Below are 15077 nucleotides of genomic sequence, written 5' to 3'. Positions count from 1 at the left end.
AAAGTGCCAGAAACTTAACCATTACCTGTTTGGTGTGCATGACTACTAGCGGGCCGACAATTTTGGACGACTCGCCTACCCGGTATGATCGCCTGCCATGGTTCAGTTGACGTTCCCCCAAGTCGGGGGACCTACGGGGACCTACTGCATGCCGTTGGGATGCACATGGTCCCTGCCTGAACCATGACACGATCATCAATACCCACTACGGAAAATTACACTAGTAATAATACCAATGATTGGTTTCAATTGCGCACATCAATTATAAATGGAACGGTTGTCTTTTTTGGAAACACATGGCCTGCAGTGCCTCTTTGTATACGAGTTTATGGATTTTTGGCTTTGGCAAGTTTTCAGTTGAACGGGAAATTTGCGATTCCACCACTTGAATATGGACTAGTGTTGTACGTATGCTGCAATAGATATCTGACTAGCTGATGTCTGTTTGTCTGGTCTGTCTTGTGGTTTGGATGTAGACTGGCAGCATCTAATATAGCATATAGGATATGTGAATTTTAGTATTCTTGAGAAACATTGGTACTCGACGACGGCATCATAATGAAGGGACGAATTGTTGTTGTTATTATTTACTATGCCTAGTACTCTAGTATGTTTTTCTGCAATTTTTATTGTGCATTATCGGGAATTATGAGGTCAACTTTCCGTTGATTCTATTTACGTTCGTGATAACGAAAACCTGCCCACATCCCCGGGAAAGATCAAGTATAATCCTGGTCAAATAATACCCTTTGAATCAGTGCAGATTATCCTGTCAGCTGAATTAGTTACATCGCTCTGACTATCATACGGCAAACCAATCAATCGGTATCCTAGTGAACTTGAATTGCGTTTGCATCGATTCAAGAACACACTTGGTTTAGTCCACAAGTTCTCGATGTATAAATCAAATACCTTTCCTCTATCTCAAATGTCTTTTGCTTCTCTTTCTTTCCCCATCGGTCTCGATCCATCAAACTTTCCTTTTACTTTCCTGTTTTTTGTCTCTTTTTTTTTTTTCCTTTCCTTTTGTCAAATTTCCTTTTTTGGCTTAATTCCATTTCATTCTTTTTGTCTCGCTTTACTTTTTTTCTTCGTTTAATTTTCCCGTCGTTCAAGATGCAGATTACCAAGATCCTTCACCTTGTCGCCCTCCTGGCCATCGGTGCGCCCGCGTTCGCTCTGGACGCCGCCGTCGCCAACGACAAGCCCGCCCTCGAGGCTCGCGCGGATGACCAGTTCGGCAATAGTTTTTACCAGGGCGGTGGTGCTCGTGCCGGTCCCGGCGGTGCTTCCCACGGTGGCGCTCCTGGCGGTGCTTCTCCCGGTCGTGCTCCTGGCGGTGCTTCCCACGGTGGCGCTCCTGGCGGTGCTTCCCATGGTGGCGCTCCTGGCGGCGCTCCTTCGGGTGCCGGTAGTCCAGGTGCTCACATGCCGCCGTCTCGTACCAATGGCTCCCCAGGCGCCCGCGCCACGCCTCATGTACCCGAATCTTTGGGCGCGTACGACCCTAAGAGAATCTATCGCCGTAATAATGGGATGGGCGGCTCTCCTGGTGGCGCCCAGTCCGGCATGCCCGGCAGCCCTGGCAGCCCCGGCAGCCCCCGCGGCTCCGGCAGCGGGAGAGCTTGTCGCGCACGCAGGCCCCATGGCTCTGGAAACCTCCAGCAAATGAATAGCTTCCAGCGCTCCAACAGCTTCTCGGGAGCATCGAGCCCTCGCGGACTCCATCGCCGTGCTATTGAGATGGGCGGCTCTCCTGGTGGCGCCCAGTCCGGCATGCCCGGCAGCCCTGGCAGCCCCGGCAGCCCCCGCGGCTCCGGCAGCGGGAGAGCTTGTCGCGCACGCAGGCCCCATGGCTCTGGAGGCCTCCAGCAAATGAATAGCTTCCAGCGCTCCCAAAGCTTCTCGGGAGCTTCGAGCCCTGGCCGGATTCATCGTCGCAGTTTCGGGATGGGCGTCTCTCCCGGCAGCCCCCGCTCCGGTAGCCCCTCTCGCCCCGGCAGCCTTCACCGTACAGGTGGCCTCCAGGGTGCGCCTAGCTTTGGTATGCAACGCCGTGATCTCGAGCCTCGCTCCCCCCCGGGATCGGGAAGCATGAATGACGGCCCCGCCTCGATCGACGGCAGCCCCGATAGCCTCCGCTCCGGTGGCTCCCAGGGCGGTCCCGGTCTCCAAGGTGCGCGTGGCCCTGGTGGTATGCAACCCCAGGGCGCTCCCGGTTCCCAGGGTGCGCCTAGCCCCGGTGGTATGCAACGCCGTGATTTCGCGCCTCGCTCCCCCCCGAGCGCGGGAAGCATGAATGACGGCCCCGCCTCGATGGACGGCAGCCCCGATAGCCTCCGCTCCGGTGGCTCCCAGGGCGCTCCTGGCCCCAAGGGCGCTCCCAGCCCCCAGGGTGCGCCTAGCCCCGGTGGTATGCAACCCCGTGATCTCGAGCGTCGCATGATGTCGGGTTCGGGGAACTCGCACGGCGGCTTCGGCTACGGTGGCTATAGCCAGCAAAGCACTCAGGGCCACAATCCCTTTGGTCACGGTGGCTATAGCCAGCAAGGCACTCAGGGCCACAATTCCTATGGTTACGGTGGCTATGGCCAGCATGGCACTCAGGCCCACAATCCCTATGGTTCCAGCAATCATGGTTTCAATGACTATGGTATCCCTAGCCACCAGAGCCCTGGCACTGGTTTTGGCCATCAGAGCTCCGGTACCTATGGTGACCATGGTATGACTGGCCAACAGGGCCATGGCCCCAGTAACCGTATGTTTGGCTCCCACAGCACCACTAGCTATCGCCACCCGGGCGGCTCCAGTGCCTATAACTCCGGTACCTATGGTAGCTTTTCGTGAGTGTCCCCCAGGGGCAGCTGGTAGGCGACTAGCAGAAGGCCTGCAAGACTGATGGGATATCTTGGTTTTTCGTTTTGTTTTTCGCATCTTGAGCACGCCGAGCATTACCTGAGCTCGCCCGCCCTCCAAGCGCGTTGGCTCCGGGAAACCGTTTTGGCGAAAACACCAGTGACTGTTTAATTTTTTTGTTTGACGGGAAAGTAAAGCAGCGAGCAAGTTTGTTTTGGAATTCTGCCTTGCATTTTTTGTATTTGCTTTACTGTTTTGGTTTTTATGACTTTGGGGATTTTAGAGGTTAAGATCAGGGAGGAGATTAGTTTGATGGTACGGACCGCACGCTCTTTTAGTATTTGGTTACAGTACCATTTGGTGCTGTGACTTATCTTAGTACTCGCTAGTTTTAATGTTGATGTGTTCTGCGTCATAGCTCTAAGATGCCGGTGGGTAATACTGTGGTGCCTCTCTACGATCATGTTTCCCATAATCTCTTAGAATCTGCACCTCGTCTGAATCCGCTTCAGGAATGCAAATCGAAGAGCTTCCAGCCTCCCACGAAGCCAAGAAAATCATATCACCCGGGGTGAGTACTGCCTCCATGATATCCCAACCCAGCAAGCCCCGCGGTAGCTCTTCAGGGTTCAATCCCAGTTTGTCACTAGCAGCACCAATGTCAGCTCCCTGATCCATGTGGAACCGGACGAGCTGGACGGTCTTGGCAGCTCCGACGACGGTCACATCATCCCGCTCCCTTTTGTCGATAGTTTCCACCTTCTTCACCTCATTGGACCTAACACTAGCGGTAACTTGCCCCACACGAAGATGGTAGTCCTCCAGGACTCCATCACGACCCTTTTCCTGGGCCATGTGATGCTTTGCTGTTGTGCGCCATCGTACCAGCGACTTTTCATCACGCCAAAAGGACAAGGAGAGAATCCATCCTGGCCGGGTGAGAGATTTGTATCTTATGTTTTCGATGAATCCGTCCATGTTTGCCAGCTCGGGGCGGAGGGATTTGGCAATGGTGAGATAAGTGTCGAATTGGGATGGTTGAGGGCGGGTTTCGAAGACGACGGCAAACATGGTGTCCTGATGATGAGTTATAATGATTGAGAGTACAACTAACTGAGAGTGCAAGTCTCAAGGTATAAGTAGCAAGTGTGGACTCAATCCAAATCCGATATCTCCGAGATCCTTGTGTATTGATGCCAAGGCCAGGCTCCACATTGGCACCATTTGGTAACGTCTCGGATGCGAACTGGTTTTTGATGGTTCGGACCCCACGTTTTTGAGAGATCCAAGTTCTCGCTAATTATATTCACGTCTCCTGTCACTGTAAAATCCTGCCTGTATGTCTAAATCCGTACTTGGCTCCATGTCTACGTCCATATCCACCCTCCTGGCTCTCTCCATTCCTCCTGACTCTCTCCATTTCTCCTGACTCTCTTCATTCCTCCTTATCTACCTTCTAGTCTAGCTTCCTCTCCCTACCCTCCTCCCCACCAAACACTCATCTCTCGTCTTCATCAGCAAGTCCCTCGTGATGCCTGAAATACACTCTTTAACGCCCTCCAGCAGCGTCACCACGCCCAGCGTCGACTCTGCTCCCACGAAATCCACACCCATGAGATCCCCAAAGACCTTAAACGTCGACGCTTCCTCTAGCAACTCCCACAGCTGCAGCAAGTCCAAATTCTCAATGGGAGGATACACGCGCGTCTCGTCAGGCCCAGGCATAGTGACGCCCTTCTCAGCCACAAACGATACGATCTGCTGTCGCATCAGCGGTGGCGTCACTGGAGATCGGTAAATCGCCCCTAGCGCCTGTGCCCACATGTTCTTGATGTGCTCATCACCCTTGTCCTGATGCAGGTGCGGGTTACGCGTTTCTATCTGCAGAACCTCGATCATGTCGCACCGCTCCCGAGCCGCGTCGTGTCTCTTGGATGCATCGGCCTCGTGGCTACTGCTTCCGAACCGCTCCAGGAGGTCCAGGTACTGGAAAGGCTCGACGGCAAACCCTCCCGCGAAACGCATCTTGGTGGCGAGCTCGATCGACATGGCGTGCTCACCTGCGTTGCCGGTAGCAATCATGTCGGAATCCTTGACGCCTCCAACCTCGCTCATCAGTCTGTTGAGCCAGCGGTTGGTGACACGGGAGCTCCTGCCCTCCTTGCTGAACTCTAGTTTACCGTTTCGCACCTTGGGCTTGGAGCCCCAACTCAGCCTGACCATGGCCTTGCCCGCTGGCCTGCCGACTCGAGCGAGGTGAAGACCAGCCGCAAAGGCTTCACAGTACTCGCGAACTGACCCGGGAACAAAGTTGTCCGCGTCGATGAATCCCACATATCTGCGCCCGGTAGCGGCGGCAAGAGCGGCACCGACAAGCATGGCTTCTCCCTTGCCGTTCCGGATTCTTCTTGTGGCTGGATCGACAAGCTCCGGCATCCCGGCGGCCAAAAAAGCTGTCGCAAGCATGGGGTCCTGTTGATGTACAGCGATGGCTGACCGGTGGCTCATGTGAATAAAACGGTGTAGAGCATTGACCTCGTCATTATATGCCTTTTTGACGAGGCTGCTGTTTGAGGCAAGGATGACGAGACTCTCATGAGGGATTCCGGACAGTACACCTTCAATGGTAGAAATGTCCTCATCCATACAGGGGACGACTATGGCCATTTGACTGGTGATAGTGCGAATGGCCGACGGCTGAACAACATTGTTTTCTGGGATGGACAGCCTGGAGATTATGTTGTTGCCGCCCGAGTCGAGCTCGATTACTTGCTGGAGGGAGTGGATGCGCACTTCACCGACGCGGGTGCTTTTGGTAGAAGGGCTAAGCCGCATTTTGCTTTATTGTCAGCTTTTGCAGGTTTGATGCTTAGGTGATATCAATATAAAGTATATCTATTTCGCTGTCATTGATTATTTGACTCACTAGCAAATTGATGGCTCGAGGCCGCAGTTTTATAAACCTAGATTATTTACCATGACGATATCCCTAGATGCATGGAATGCTTACAACTGCTTGACCGAGACCAAAACAGCCTACAATGCGATTTTTGCAACCATAGCAAGCATCAGCAGACAAAACTAACAGTATCTCGGTTCACGAACCGATTAAAAGATATCAAAATGGACCCTGATTTGACATGGTCACTTGGCGTCGCCCTATAGGGACTTGCTAGCATTCTTGCACTAGTCCTGCAGCTCATCCTTCTCAGCCGCAGACAGTACCGAACCCCCGGTTTCCAGCTGATCCTTCATCAAATACCGGATAGTTCCGATCGGCGATTGGGGGCAGTGTTGCGTACATTGTCTTTGTTTATCATCTGCTCGTTCTACCACAGCTTGTCTCTGTCGCATACTGCCCAATGGTAGTTGACAAGTTGGCTGTGCCGTCGCATGGTATCCAAGAGCCTCAATGACGCAGAACCTTGGATTGAGTTTGATCGCATGGTCGGCAGTTCACCCGTCTCATCGCGCCAGAAATAGCAGCAACCCGTGGCCCCCCCAAGATCTTGACCTATACCGAGACCGAATTAATTGCGCCTCTCCCGCAGCGACTTGTCCAAATTGTCGTCTTTCCCTCTTTTCTTCACCGAAATCCAGTCCTACAAGTGTTTGGAAACCCATAATGACTCCTGATTGGACTGTTGTCAATTGGAGAGTGAGCACTGCCCATCCCAAGCCACCGACAGGGTCGCAGAATGGGTCTTGCGGGTAAGTATGCACGTGTATCGAATCGGACCCCAAAAGATTGCTTTTTATAGTTGAGAGTCATCAGAAAACACAGCCATGAGCGTGGATCTCAGGATGACTATCTTTTCAAGTTGACAGTTGCTTGTGGGTCGGACAGGCTGACTTGTGCAATGAACGGTGGATATCAAACTCCCTCGCTGCGATTGGATGGCTCGCTAATTTAAGCTATCCCGCGTCACACTCACTGCTAGCTAGGTTTGTGTTCGTCGTTCCGGATGAGATGCCGAAATCCCAATCTCAGTTCGCCTAAAAAAGGCAAGCCGCCTTTGGCTCGAAACCACACCTGTCGGCTGCTTTGATCCACCGAGTGCAAATAGTTATGCAATTCATCACGAAGCCTGGCCTCTGGCAAATCACTTCGAATTGCCTTCGTTAGCCACGTTTTCCCTGTTTTTAAAACGCCCTTCACGTTGCCCTTTGCAATGAGTAGCCAGCGACAAAATTGTTCTGCAAACATCTCTGCCACTAAGACATGGTCGTAGTTCCCGAGAAGTTCGCGACCCCCTGTGTTTATATATTTCTGTTTTTTGTTAGCTAAATTTAACCAAATAATAGGCAGGTACAAACTTTCACCTACGGCCTTGACCCAAAACTTTATATCATTTTCGGCTGGGAAAAAAAAAAAAAAAACTGTTTAGGGACGCTTCCTCTTAGCCGAAGCAGTGCTGCAGATGGCAGGCATCTCGTTTCCCGTGCATCATACAAATCGACGCTAGACCCGCAACTTGCCCACTCTGACGGTTGACTATGCGGAGCGCATCATGGCTGTAGCATAGAGAGATTTTGGGAAAGCTGATGCACTGTCAAGGTCGATCGATTTCGAACCACGTTTTTTAGTTGAAACCGATCCCTACCCCCCGAATCCAGAATCGGTTTGGCTCAGGCCGGTGGTTTCATACGGCAAGGCTTGTGTATAATGTCACCCCTAACTTTCCCATCTGTCTTGGGTAAGCCTGAATCATACTTGCAGCAAGAATCCGTCTGTAAAACCATATAACCGCCTTAAAAGGCTATCATTCGCCCTGAGGTGACAATTTGCTGAGCAATTCGCTGAACAGCTTCGAGGCGCATGAACTGGCAACTTTCGCTTTTTAAATGGTTAACAATGGCAGCAAGAGTTGGAGACATTTTACTGCTGTGGCAATTAGGGCAATTTTAAATATTCTCCTGGTGTTTCGGTGACCTAAGGTGTTGGTTTAGTGATTCGAATTTTAAAACTACGGTGGCAGAAGTAGTGTTTAAACCCTTTGGCATGGCCTTCCAAGCCTTTGGTTCAAAGTCACATCAGCAAGACTCAATCATCTGAATTCAATCTGCAAGTAGCTACAATTCAATGATTTAAATGGCGCGAAAGTCAAAGAGGTAGACGAGCTTTATTCCATCCTCCCACGGTGCTGTTCAACGCCATGAATTCAATGGAAAACGCAAGGCGCGTATACCTTGTTGGTGATGACCTGATCCGGAAATGGTCCTGCAAATGTTTCGCTCAGAAAATTAGGATTTTGTTTGCCTCTTTGAATGTCGATGGGAGGTATTTATATTCAAAGCCTAATTAGACAGATAAAGTGTGACGTTTCTCTTCAGCGGCACGTTCTTTCAACCAATTCTCTTGGTAAAGCATCTCCTTGTTAATACGCTCCCTATCCTTTGTCCCCTTGCGCTTTTGACAACACCTCGGCATGGCTAGCACCTTTCCCCCAAATAGCTCAAAGGGTCAACCTTATATGAGAGGGTTTCGTCGGTGTAGTTTAATCCGTTGGCATACAGGCCTTCCTTAGCTTCCAGTTCTATTATGTTAATATGCAACACTTCCGGGTTGGTATCATCTGCAGGGACGAGATGATCAAAGGTCACACCGTAGTAGTCAAAGCCCCTGTGTTTGTATGATGCAAAAGAATCTTAGTACAAAAGTGGATCGGAAAACACTCCAATACACTCACTCGATTGGCAAAGGTGGTTTGCTTATCCAGCCACAATATTCGTGGCGGATGACGAGGTCGTCCGGCACCTCAGGTTGAGGATCACACCCATAGATTGTACTATATGCGAGGCGTGCAAAATCCGGCGCCGGAACTTGAGGAGTCGGTCTAGTCAAGAAATCCTGGTGCCATTGTGCTTTCGGAATTCAACCTTTGGATGGAGATTAGTGGACCTTGGATGCGAATCCGTCAAGGTTTGTTGGGTGAAGGGGAAGTGGAAAGGATGATTAGGCTCGAGAATGCAGTCCGGAATGTGCAGCTTGTATGCCATGGCGAAGGTTTTAATCCCAGAAGTGTGCGCCCTGATGTGGGTGGAGGAGGGAGAGGTGCGAAGCAAAGGACTTTCCGGCGCGCGCAGGAAACCTAGAGCCGAGACGGAGGAGGTTTCCTGCATGTATGGGGTGCGCTGCCTTATTGATAAGGACTATTTGTGTGCATGAAATGGCTTTGTATGAAGGATGGTAGCACAAACGAGCGGGGTGATATTGTTGAGTAACATTTTTTTGAGAACAGACGGACGAATTTCCTGATTTGTTCTGCTTCATATGCAAGTGTGTCACAAAAAATAAATATGGCCAACTCCTTGGAAAAGAAATCTGCAATTCAAATAAATGGCGGCAAAACGAGCGGTGAAATTTTACCCTGTTGTTAATTTTAAGATAATTACGCCGATGGTAATGCTAACGTAAATCCGATATATAGGTATGGGTAAAAACTTGCGCCGATGGTAACGGGGGTGTTTATAATACCCACTGTAATACTATGGTAAAATTTATGGATGTGGACCTAAATGCACTGATTGTAAAATTGTTGGCAAATCGCCTGAAAGGCAAGGGGGATGCCGTTTGGACAGTAAATATTATTGGTGAGCAAGGCTGGGATTAGGCGATATGTTAATTATGGGGCACATGCCTACCGCAACTTGCGCGCTGCGATTTTTGAAGACGCAAGAAGCGTCGTCGGCGCGTATCTTGGCGGTGATGGCAGGCTCATGCACGATTCTGAGCTCTGTGGAGCACCACCCATAATTTGAGCGTGAGCGGTCCCGGTGATAGCAGCAATCACCGCGAGACCCTTCATTTTCCGGCCCATTCAGCGAAACGAAGAAACAGAGAGGCACTAATGTTGAGCGGGGGCCATTGGCGGGTCCTGAAGCGTTAATCGATTGCAGACAGTCAGTAATTTATCAAGCGTGATCTGAGAAGCCGCATGCTCCTATCAGTTACCGCTGGTTTCGGCGTGCGATATATCAGAGCTACTGGGCAGGTTTGCCCGGGTGGAAATACCACGCAGTAACTCGATCTTCAAGTTCAATCTGACCCAACAAGGCTAGAAACTTGAGTGTCCGCTTCTCCAACAAAGTCATCTTCTCCAATGGCCCGCTTTGGTGAGAAATGACTCGGACCAGAACCGATCCGCAGAGCCGAATTCCAAGGCAGTTGGTACGGACCAACTCCACTCTGGGGCCCCGACAATATTTTCGCGGGGAATTGACGTCAGAGGAAGATGGGCCATGTTTTGCTCGGATTACCTTGTTTGGAAATCCGAACTATGTAGATGGGCTGAACCTCAAGACCGCGTGACGCGTCGAGAATGTGTTCGAATGGCAACAAGTATAAAGACGATCCCCGCATGTCGAGTCGTCCGATCCAACACTTGATATCATTCTAAACAGCGTACCTGAAATCAGGAACAATGTGGCTGACGGAAAAGTTTTATGGCCTTCGAGGCAAGAGCCTCAACTATGCAATCGTCTGCATTGCCGGTGTAGACTTTTTGCTCTTTGGCTATGGTGAGTCCTTTGAGTTTTGAGCTCCTGTTAGTAACTGTTACTAAAAGTCAATCAGACCAGGGTGTTATGGGAGGTATCCTTACCCTCCCCGTCTTTCTTGGCCAGTTCCCGTCCATCAACCCCGACGCCGATGGCCTCACATCAACCGAATCTTCCCAACGGGCCACCAACCAGGGTATAGCTGTCGCATCTTACAACCTTGGGTGCTTCATGGGCGCTATAATCGCTATCTGGATTAGTAACCCTCTCGGACGCAAGCGTATGATCATTCTCGGTACCTCCATCATGGTAGTTGGAACTATCATCAAGATCACTGCGTTTTCTCTAGTTCACCTGGTCATTGGAAGGATCATCATGGGCTTAGGCAACGGCATGAATACCAGCACGGTACCAACATGGCAGTCCGAGACCAGCAGTTCACACAAGAGAGGCAAAATGGTCATGATCGAAGGTGCTCTCATCACCTGTGGTATCATGATCTCATACTGGATCGACTTGGGCTTGTCCTTTGCTCCTGGGTCTGTGGCTTGGCGGTTCCCAATCGCGTTCCAGCTCGTCTTCTGCTTTTTTATCCTCGCCTTTGTCTGGAACCTACCCGAGTCGCCACGCTGGTTGATCCTTAAAGGTCATCACGAAGAAGCAAAGCTGGTCATTGCAGCTATTGCCGACCTGGATGTCGAGGACACTTTCGTCAAGAACGAATTCCAGGCGATCAAGGAAACGGTTGAGGAAATGTCCAAGGGCAGCTTCCGAGACTTGTTCGCAACCAACGAGAACAGGAATCTGCACCGAACCTTCTTGGCGTACCTCAACCAGGTCTTTCAACAAATCTCGGGTATCAACTTGATTACATACTATGCTGCCGTGATCTACTCGGGGTTGGGCATGTCGGACTTTATGTCTCGGTTGCTGGCTGCGTTGAACGGCACCGAATACTTTATAGCATCATGGCCGGCTGTGTGGCTGGTGGAGAGAGTGGGAAGGAGAAAGTTGATGTTGTTTGGCGCGACCGGACAAGCCATAACTATGGCAGCCGCGGCAGGTGTGACATCCAGGTCCGAGGAGGGCTTCCAGATCACAGGTGTGGTGCTTTTGTTCATCTTCAACACCTTTTTCGCCATTGGCTGGTTGGGCATGACTTGGTTATACCCAGCCGAGATTGTGCCGTTGAGAATCAGGGCCCCGGCCAATGCTCTGTCGACGTCTGCGAATTGGATCTTTAACTTTATGGTCAGTATTATTTGACTCAACTTTGACAAGTACTCTGACACGTACTAACTTGAACAGGTCGTCATGATCACTCCTGTGGCTTTCAACACCATCAAACATCATACCTACACCATCTTTGCCATTATTAACGCAATTATGGTTCCATCCGTCTACTTTCTATTTCCCGAGACTGCGTACCGATCACTCGAAGAAATGGACACCATTTTCCAAAAAGTCCACGGATGGGAGGGATTGTTTACTGTCGTCAAACAAGCCGAAATCGAACCCAGGCGGTATGGAAAGAATGGCGAACTGCTTTTGGATGTCGATGCTGTCCATCGTGCTGAAAAGGGCGACTCGAGTTCTGCAACTGGTCAAGAGAACGAGCACAAGGAGGTTCGGACGGAGTAAATTGACCAATCATGACAGCTAGATATGTAGAGGTACAGAGTACAGACTACTGAATAGACTGAGGTTCCCAACAACCAGACCAAACGGAGACGGAGATCAAAACATCCCCCGCAAAGCATTGGCGTAAGGTGGGGCTGCCTCGGTCCACTCCTCTTTAGGTCCCGAGGTACCACTACCCCGCATTAACTGCCGCTAGCGCGTCTAGGTAGCTACACGCTAACGGCTGTTCTCCGTCATCAATCAAAGGCAGCAAGACATTGATATACATACAACACATCAACCCACTAACCCTATATCGAGAAGAAGCTTATTGTTCCAGAATCAGGTGTAAGTACTGTCAAAACAATGTCTGATATCCCTCAAGTTCCATCCCCATGGGTGCTCAAAGCCACTGCCTATGCTTTTGGCTTCTGGGTACCCAAAAAGGAAGTTCGTGAGAAAGGGTTGCCTAGCCATATCGCCTACTCACCACTCGAAGCTTCATCTTCTTATGCGAACCCGGCCAACAGTAGACCGCTGGGCGGTCTGGCCATGGTCGAACTCTTTCGGTATACCGAATCTCCAGTCGGACCGTACGACGAGATCATCCTGACACCTGGTTTCCACGAGTATACGGTCGATGGCAAGGATGGGAAGCCTGAGAAGAGGAAGAACACGCGGGTGACGAGGATCTACGTGAGCCAGAAAAACACATGCTGGAATGGAAGGAAGAGTATGTTGGCTGCATGATTTCTCTATCGCTTTTACCATATCGCTGACCTCGTCGACCTCAGATTGGAACATTCCCAAACACCTGGCGCATTTCGAATGGACCACCAATTCAGACGGCTCTGAAACGGTCCGCGTCTTTCCCAACGACACAAGCGGCGATGCCAACGAAGCCACCGTCAGCACGATCCCTTTCTTCCAGGCGACCATCAAGCCGGTCCCGTACGCTCCCGCCTTTCCCATGTCGACGACGCCGCTCAAATATCTCGGCCTGGACATCTCCATCGTCGCACCACCACTCCCAGAAGGCAAAGGAAGCCAGGGAGAACTACCCGGTACGGACAAGTGGTGTGCCATCCTGCCGGGGATATCTTCTCCGAGGGTCATGCTGGCGTGGTTTGACATCAAGCAGCCAGACCATGGATTAACCGTAGAAGAGGCCAAGAGCAGAGGGATGAGCACGGAAGAAAATTTTTGGCCAGGGCTTGGGAGATGGCAGTTCGGAGTTAAGATGGAGAACACGACTGTGGATTTCCCCGAGGCCGAATATTGGGATCCGCCAAAGTCGCATTTGTAATGCCGATGTATGTTACCAAGTGCCTACACTGACTGCCGTGGATGTGTTAATATATGCAAATGCAGTGATGCGAACGTACCCCGCACAGCCAAGTTGACTGATGGTCCACGGGATATATGTTGTGGTCTCCTTCAGTGGTCCTGGCTCATCAGCAGAGACCAAAAACCGGACTCAACATGGCGTTACGACTTGTTGCAGTATTCTCTATGCTGACTGTAGCTTTTACAGATACAGGCAACTGGCTCTTGTCCGAAGTAGAGTATCTCGCTTCACTCGGCTCCCGTCGCACTAGCTCCTGCGCTCACAACCGCCTCATCGATCGCATACAAGGAGAACTCGAGCTACTCGGTTTACAAGTCAACAGTGATGTATGGACTTTTGACTACGAGAATGTTTCCTCTCTCAATCCAGGCGGGCTCTTCATCAACTGCCAGGAACTGCGTGTCTCATCTACGGCCCCCTACTCCGGTCACACTCCAGGCGTCACGGCTCAACTAGTGGCCATTTCGGGATCTACCAGCGAGACGGATTGGTCACGTGCTAAAGACGCCATAGCAGTTGTCAACATCACCAACGCACCAGTCGATCTCAACATCATCACTCCCATCTGGCCTGGCTCGCCACAATGGAATCAAGGGCCTATAACTGCAGTGCCCAGCGTCAGCGTCAACCCCGTCGTTGCAAGGCTGGCAGGTGCTCATGAGGCAGGTGTCAAAGCAGCCATTTACGTCTGGGATGGCATCACGGATGATCTGGCTACCGGTCTGTACGCGCCATTTAACACGGGTTGGCTCGGGACTCCTGCCATCTTTGTGTCTGGCTCATCTGCAGACGTCGTACGAGCTACCCTCGCAGTCAACGGCACAGCAACAGTCTCGTTGCCAGGAGAACTAGTGCCAAACACCCCCACCCGCAACATCTGGACCGTCATTCCGGGTACAACTCATCCCAACGAGTCGGTTTTGTTGACTACACACACAGACGGGACCAACATTGTCGAGGAGAATGGTCATATCCCTCTCCTGGCGTACGCCAAGTTTCTAACCGACCACCCACCACAACGCACAACCGTCCTGGGCTTCATCACGGGCCACATCCACTCGGCAGCTTTCACAGACACGAAGCGTTCGACGAGCCGCTGGATGGCAGACCACCCTGAACTATGGAACGGGACGTTCGGGATGAAGGCAGTGTTTGCGTCGTGTGCGGAGCACCTGGGCGCTGTTGCATATGAAGAGGATGTTGCTGCGGGTACGTACAAGTCGACTGGGAGACCGGAGGATGAGATACTGTACGCGTCGACGCCCGAACTGGTAGACCTACTACGGAGGGAGTGGCGCGGTGCTGATCCTGGACTGGTGAGGGTGATCGACCCCAATCAGGGGCCGGTAGAGCAGTTTGGGGAGGGACTGCCATTCTTTTGGGCTGGTATCCCGGAGGTTTCGCTGATAACGAGTCCGAGCTGGTTACTAAATGAGTTTTCACACCTTGATAACTTTGATGAGAGGCAACTGATTGATCTGGAGGCGCTGCAGAGGCAGGTTGATAGCTTTGTCAGAGTATGGCGAGCTGCTGATGCTGTAGAGGTAGCGAGGTAGTCAAGCAGTCAGATAGGCACCTAAGTAGGTAGTCTGGTAAATCAGGCAGGTTTGCAAGCAGGTTGGTAGTTTTTTTTATGTACATTAGTCCCCAGCGGCCGACGATATCTACAAGACAACCACTGTCGGATCAGCATACATGCTATAAAGATTTGAATAAATTTAAACTGTAATCTCCCTGCAATTATATACAACAA

The 15077-nt window shown here is 51.2% G+C and overlaps 7 protein-coding genes across 7 annotated transcripts; 5 read left to right on the top strand and 2 right to left on the bottom strand.

The window, feature by feature from the left end:
• Positions 1-592: 592 nt before the first annotated feature.
• Positions 593-2847, top strand: PgNI_02835 (uncharacterized protein; the record flags this gene model as incomplete). Its single annotated transcript, XM_031122892.1, has 2 exons — positions 593-607; positions 1123-2847. 2 exons carry the CDS (start codon positions 593-595, stop codon positions 2845-2847), a joined length of 1740 nt encoding a protein of 579 aa, XP_030985717.1.
• A 429-nt stretch (positions 2848-3276) lies between these two features.
• On the bottom strand, positions 3277-5691 carry PgNI_02833 (uncharacterized protein; the record flags this gene model as incomplete). Its single annotated transcript, XM_031122890.1, has 2 exons — positions 3277-3969; positions 4336-5691. The coding sequence occupies 2 exons, from the start codon at positions 5689-5691 to the stop codon at positions 3277-3279; spliced, it is 2049 nt and encodes a 682-aa protein (XP_030985715.1).
• PgNI_02834 (uncharacterized protein) lies at positions 3371-3957 on the top strand (the record flags this gene model as incomplete). Its single annotated transcript, XM_031122891.1, has 2 exons — positions 3371-3427; positions 3475-3957. 2 exons carry the CDS (start codon positions 3371-3373, stop codon positions 3955-3957), a joined length of 540 nt encoding a protein of 179 aa, XP_030985716.1.
• A 1229-nt stretch (positions 5692-6920) lies between the features above and the next one.
• Positions 6921-7264, top strand: PgNI_02832 (uncharacterized protein; the record flags this gene model as incomplete). Its single annotated transcript, XM_031122889.1, has 2 exons — positions 6921-7098; positions 7162-7264. Coding segments are annotated over exons 1-2 (123 nt in total), but the record flags the coding sequence as incomplete, so codon positions are not given.
• Positions 7265-8114: 850 nt separating this feature from the next.
• Positions 8115-8979, bottom strand: PgNI_02831 (uncharacterized protein; the record flags this gene model as incomplete). The annotated part of the gene is made up of 3 exons (XM_031122888.1): positions 8115-8479; positions 8547-8707; positions 8737-8979. The coding sequence occupies 3 exons, from the start codon at positions 8977-8979 to the stop codon at positions 8290-8292; spliced, it is 594 nt and encodes a 197-aa protein (XP_030985713.1). The 3' UTR covers positions 8115-8289.
• Positions 8980-10280: 1301 nt separating this feature from the next.
• On the top strand, positions 10281-12043 carry PgNI_02830 (uncharacterized protein; the record flags this gene model as incomplete). Its single annotated transcript, XM_031122887.1, has 3 exons — positions 10281-10377; positions 10433-11607; positions 11665-12043. 3 exons carry the CDS (start codon positions 10281-10283, stop codon positions 11995-11997), a joined length of 1605 nt encoding a protein of 534 aa, XP_030985712.1. The 3' UTR covers positions 11998-12043.
• Positions 12044-12250: 207 nt separating this feature from the next.
• Positions 12251-15054, top strand: PgNI_02829 (uncharacterized protein). The gene is made up of 3 exons (XM_031122886.1): positions 12251-12709; positions 12771-13289; positions 13511-15054. The coding sequence occupies exons 1-2, from the start codon at positions 12343-12345 to the stop codon at positions 13280-13282; spliced, it is 879 nt and encodes a 292-aa protein (XP_030984468.1). The 5' UTR covers positions 12251-12342; the 3' UTR covers positions 13283-13289; positions 13511-15054.
• Positions 15055-15077: the final 23 nt, after the last annotated feature.

Source organism: Pyricularia grisea, assembly GCF_004355905.1.
Source record: "Pyricularia grisea strain NI907 chromosome Unknown Pyricularia_grisea_NI907_Scaffold_2, whole genome shotgun sequence".
Classification (NCBI taxonomy): domain Eukaryota; kingdom Fungi; phylum Ascomycota; class Sordariomycetes; order Magnaporthales; family Pyriculariaceae; genus Pyricularia; species Pyricularia grisea.
This window is presented reverse-complemented; position numbering and strand designations above follow the sequence as displayed.

What these genes read in the sequence shown, in the direction of transcription:
- PgNI_02829 (XM_031122886.1), top strand. Translation starts at nt 12,343, where the DNA reads ATGTCTGATATCCCTCAAGTTCCATCCCCATGGGTGCTCAAAGCCACT. An exon ending in ATGCTGGAATGGAAGGAAGA is followed by an intron (nt 12,710 to 12,770) that starts GTATGTTGGCTG and finishes CGTCGACCTCAG; the next exon opens with ATTGGAACATTCCCAAACAC.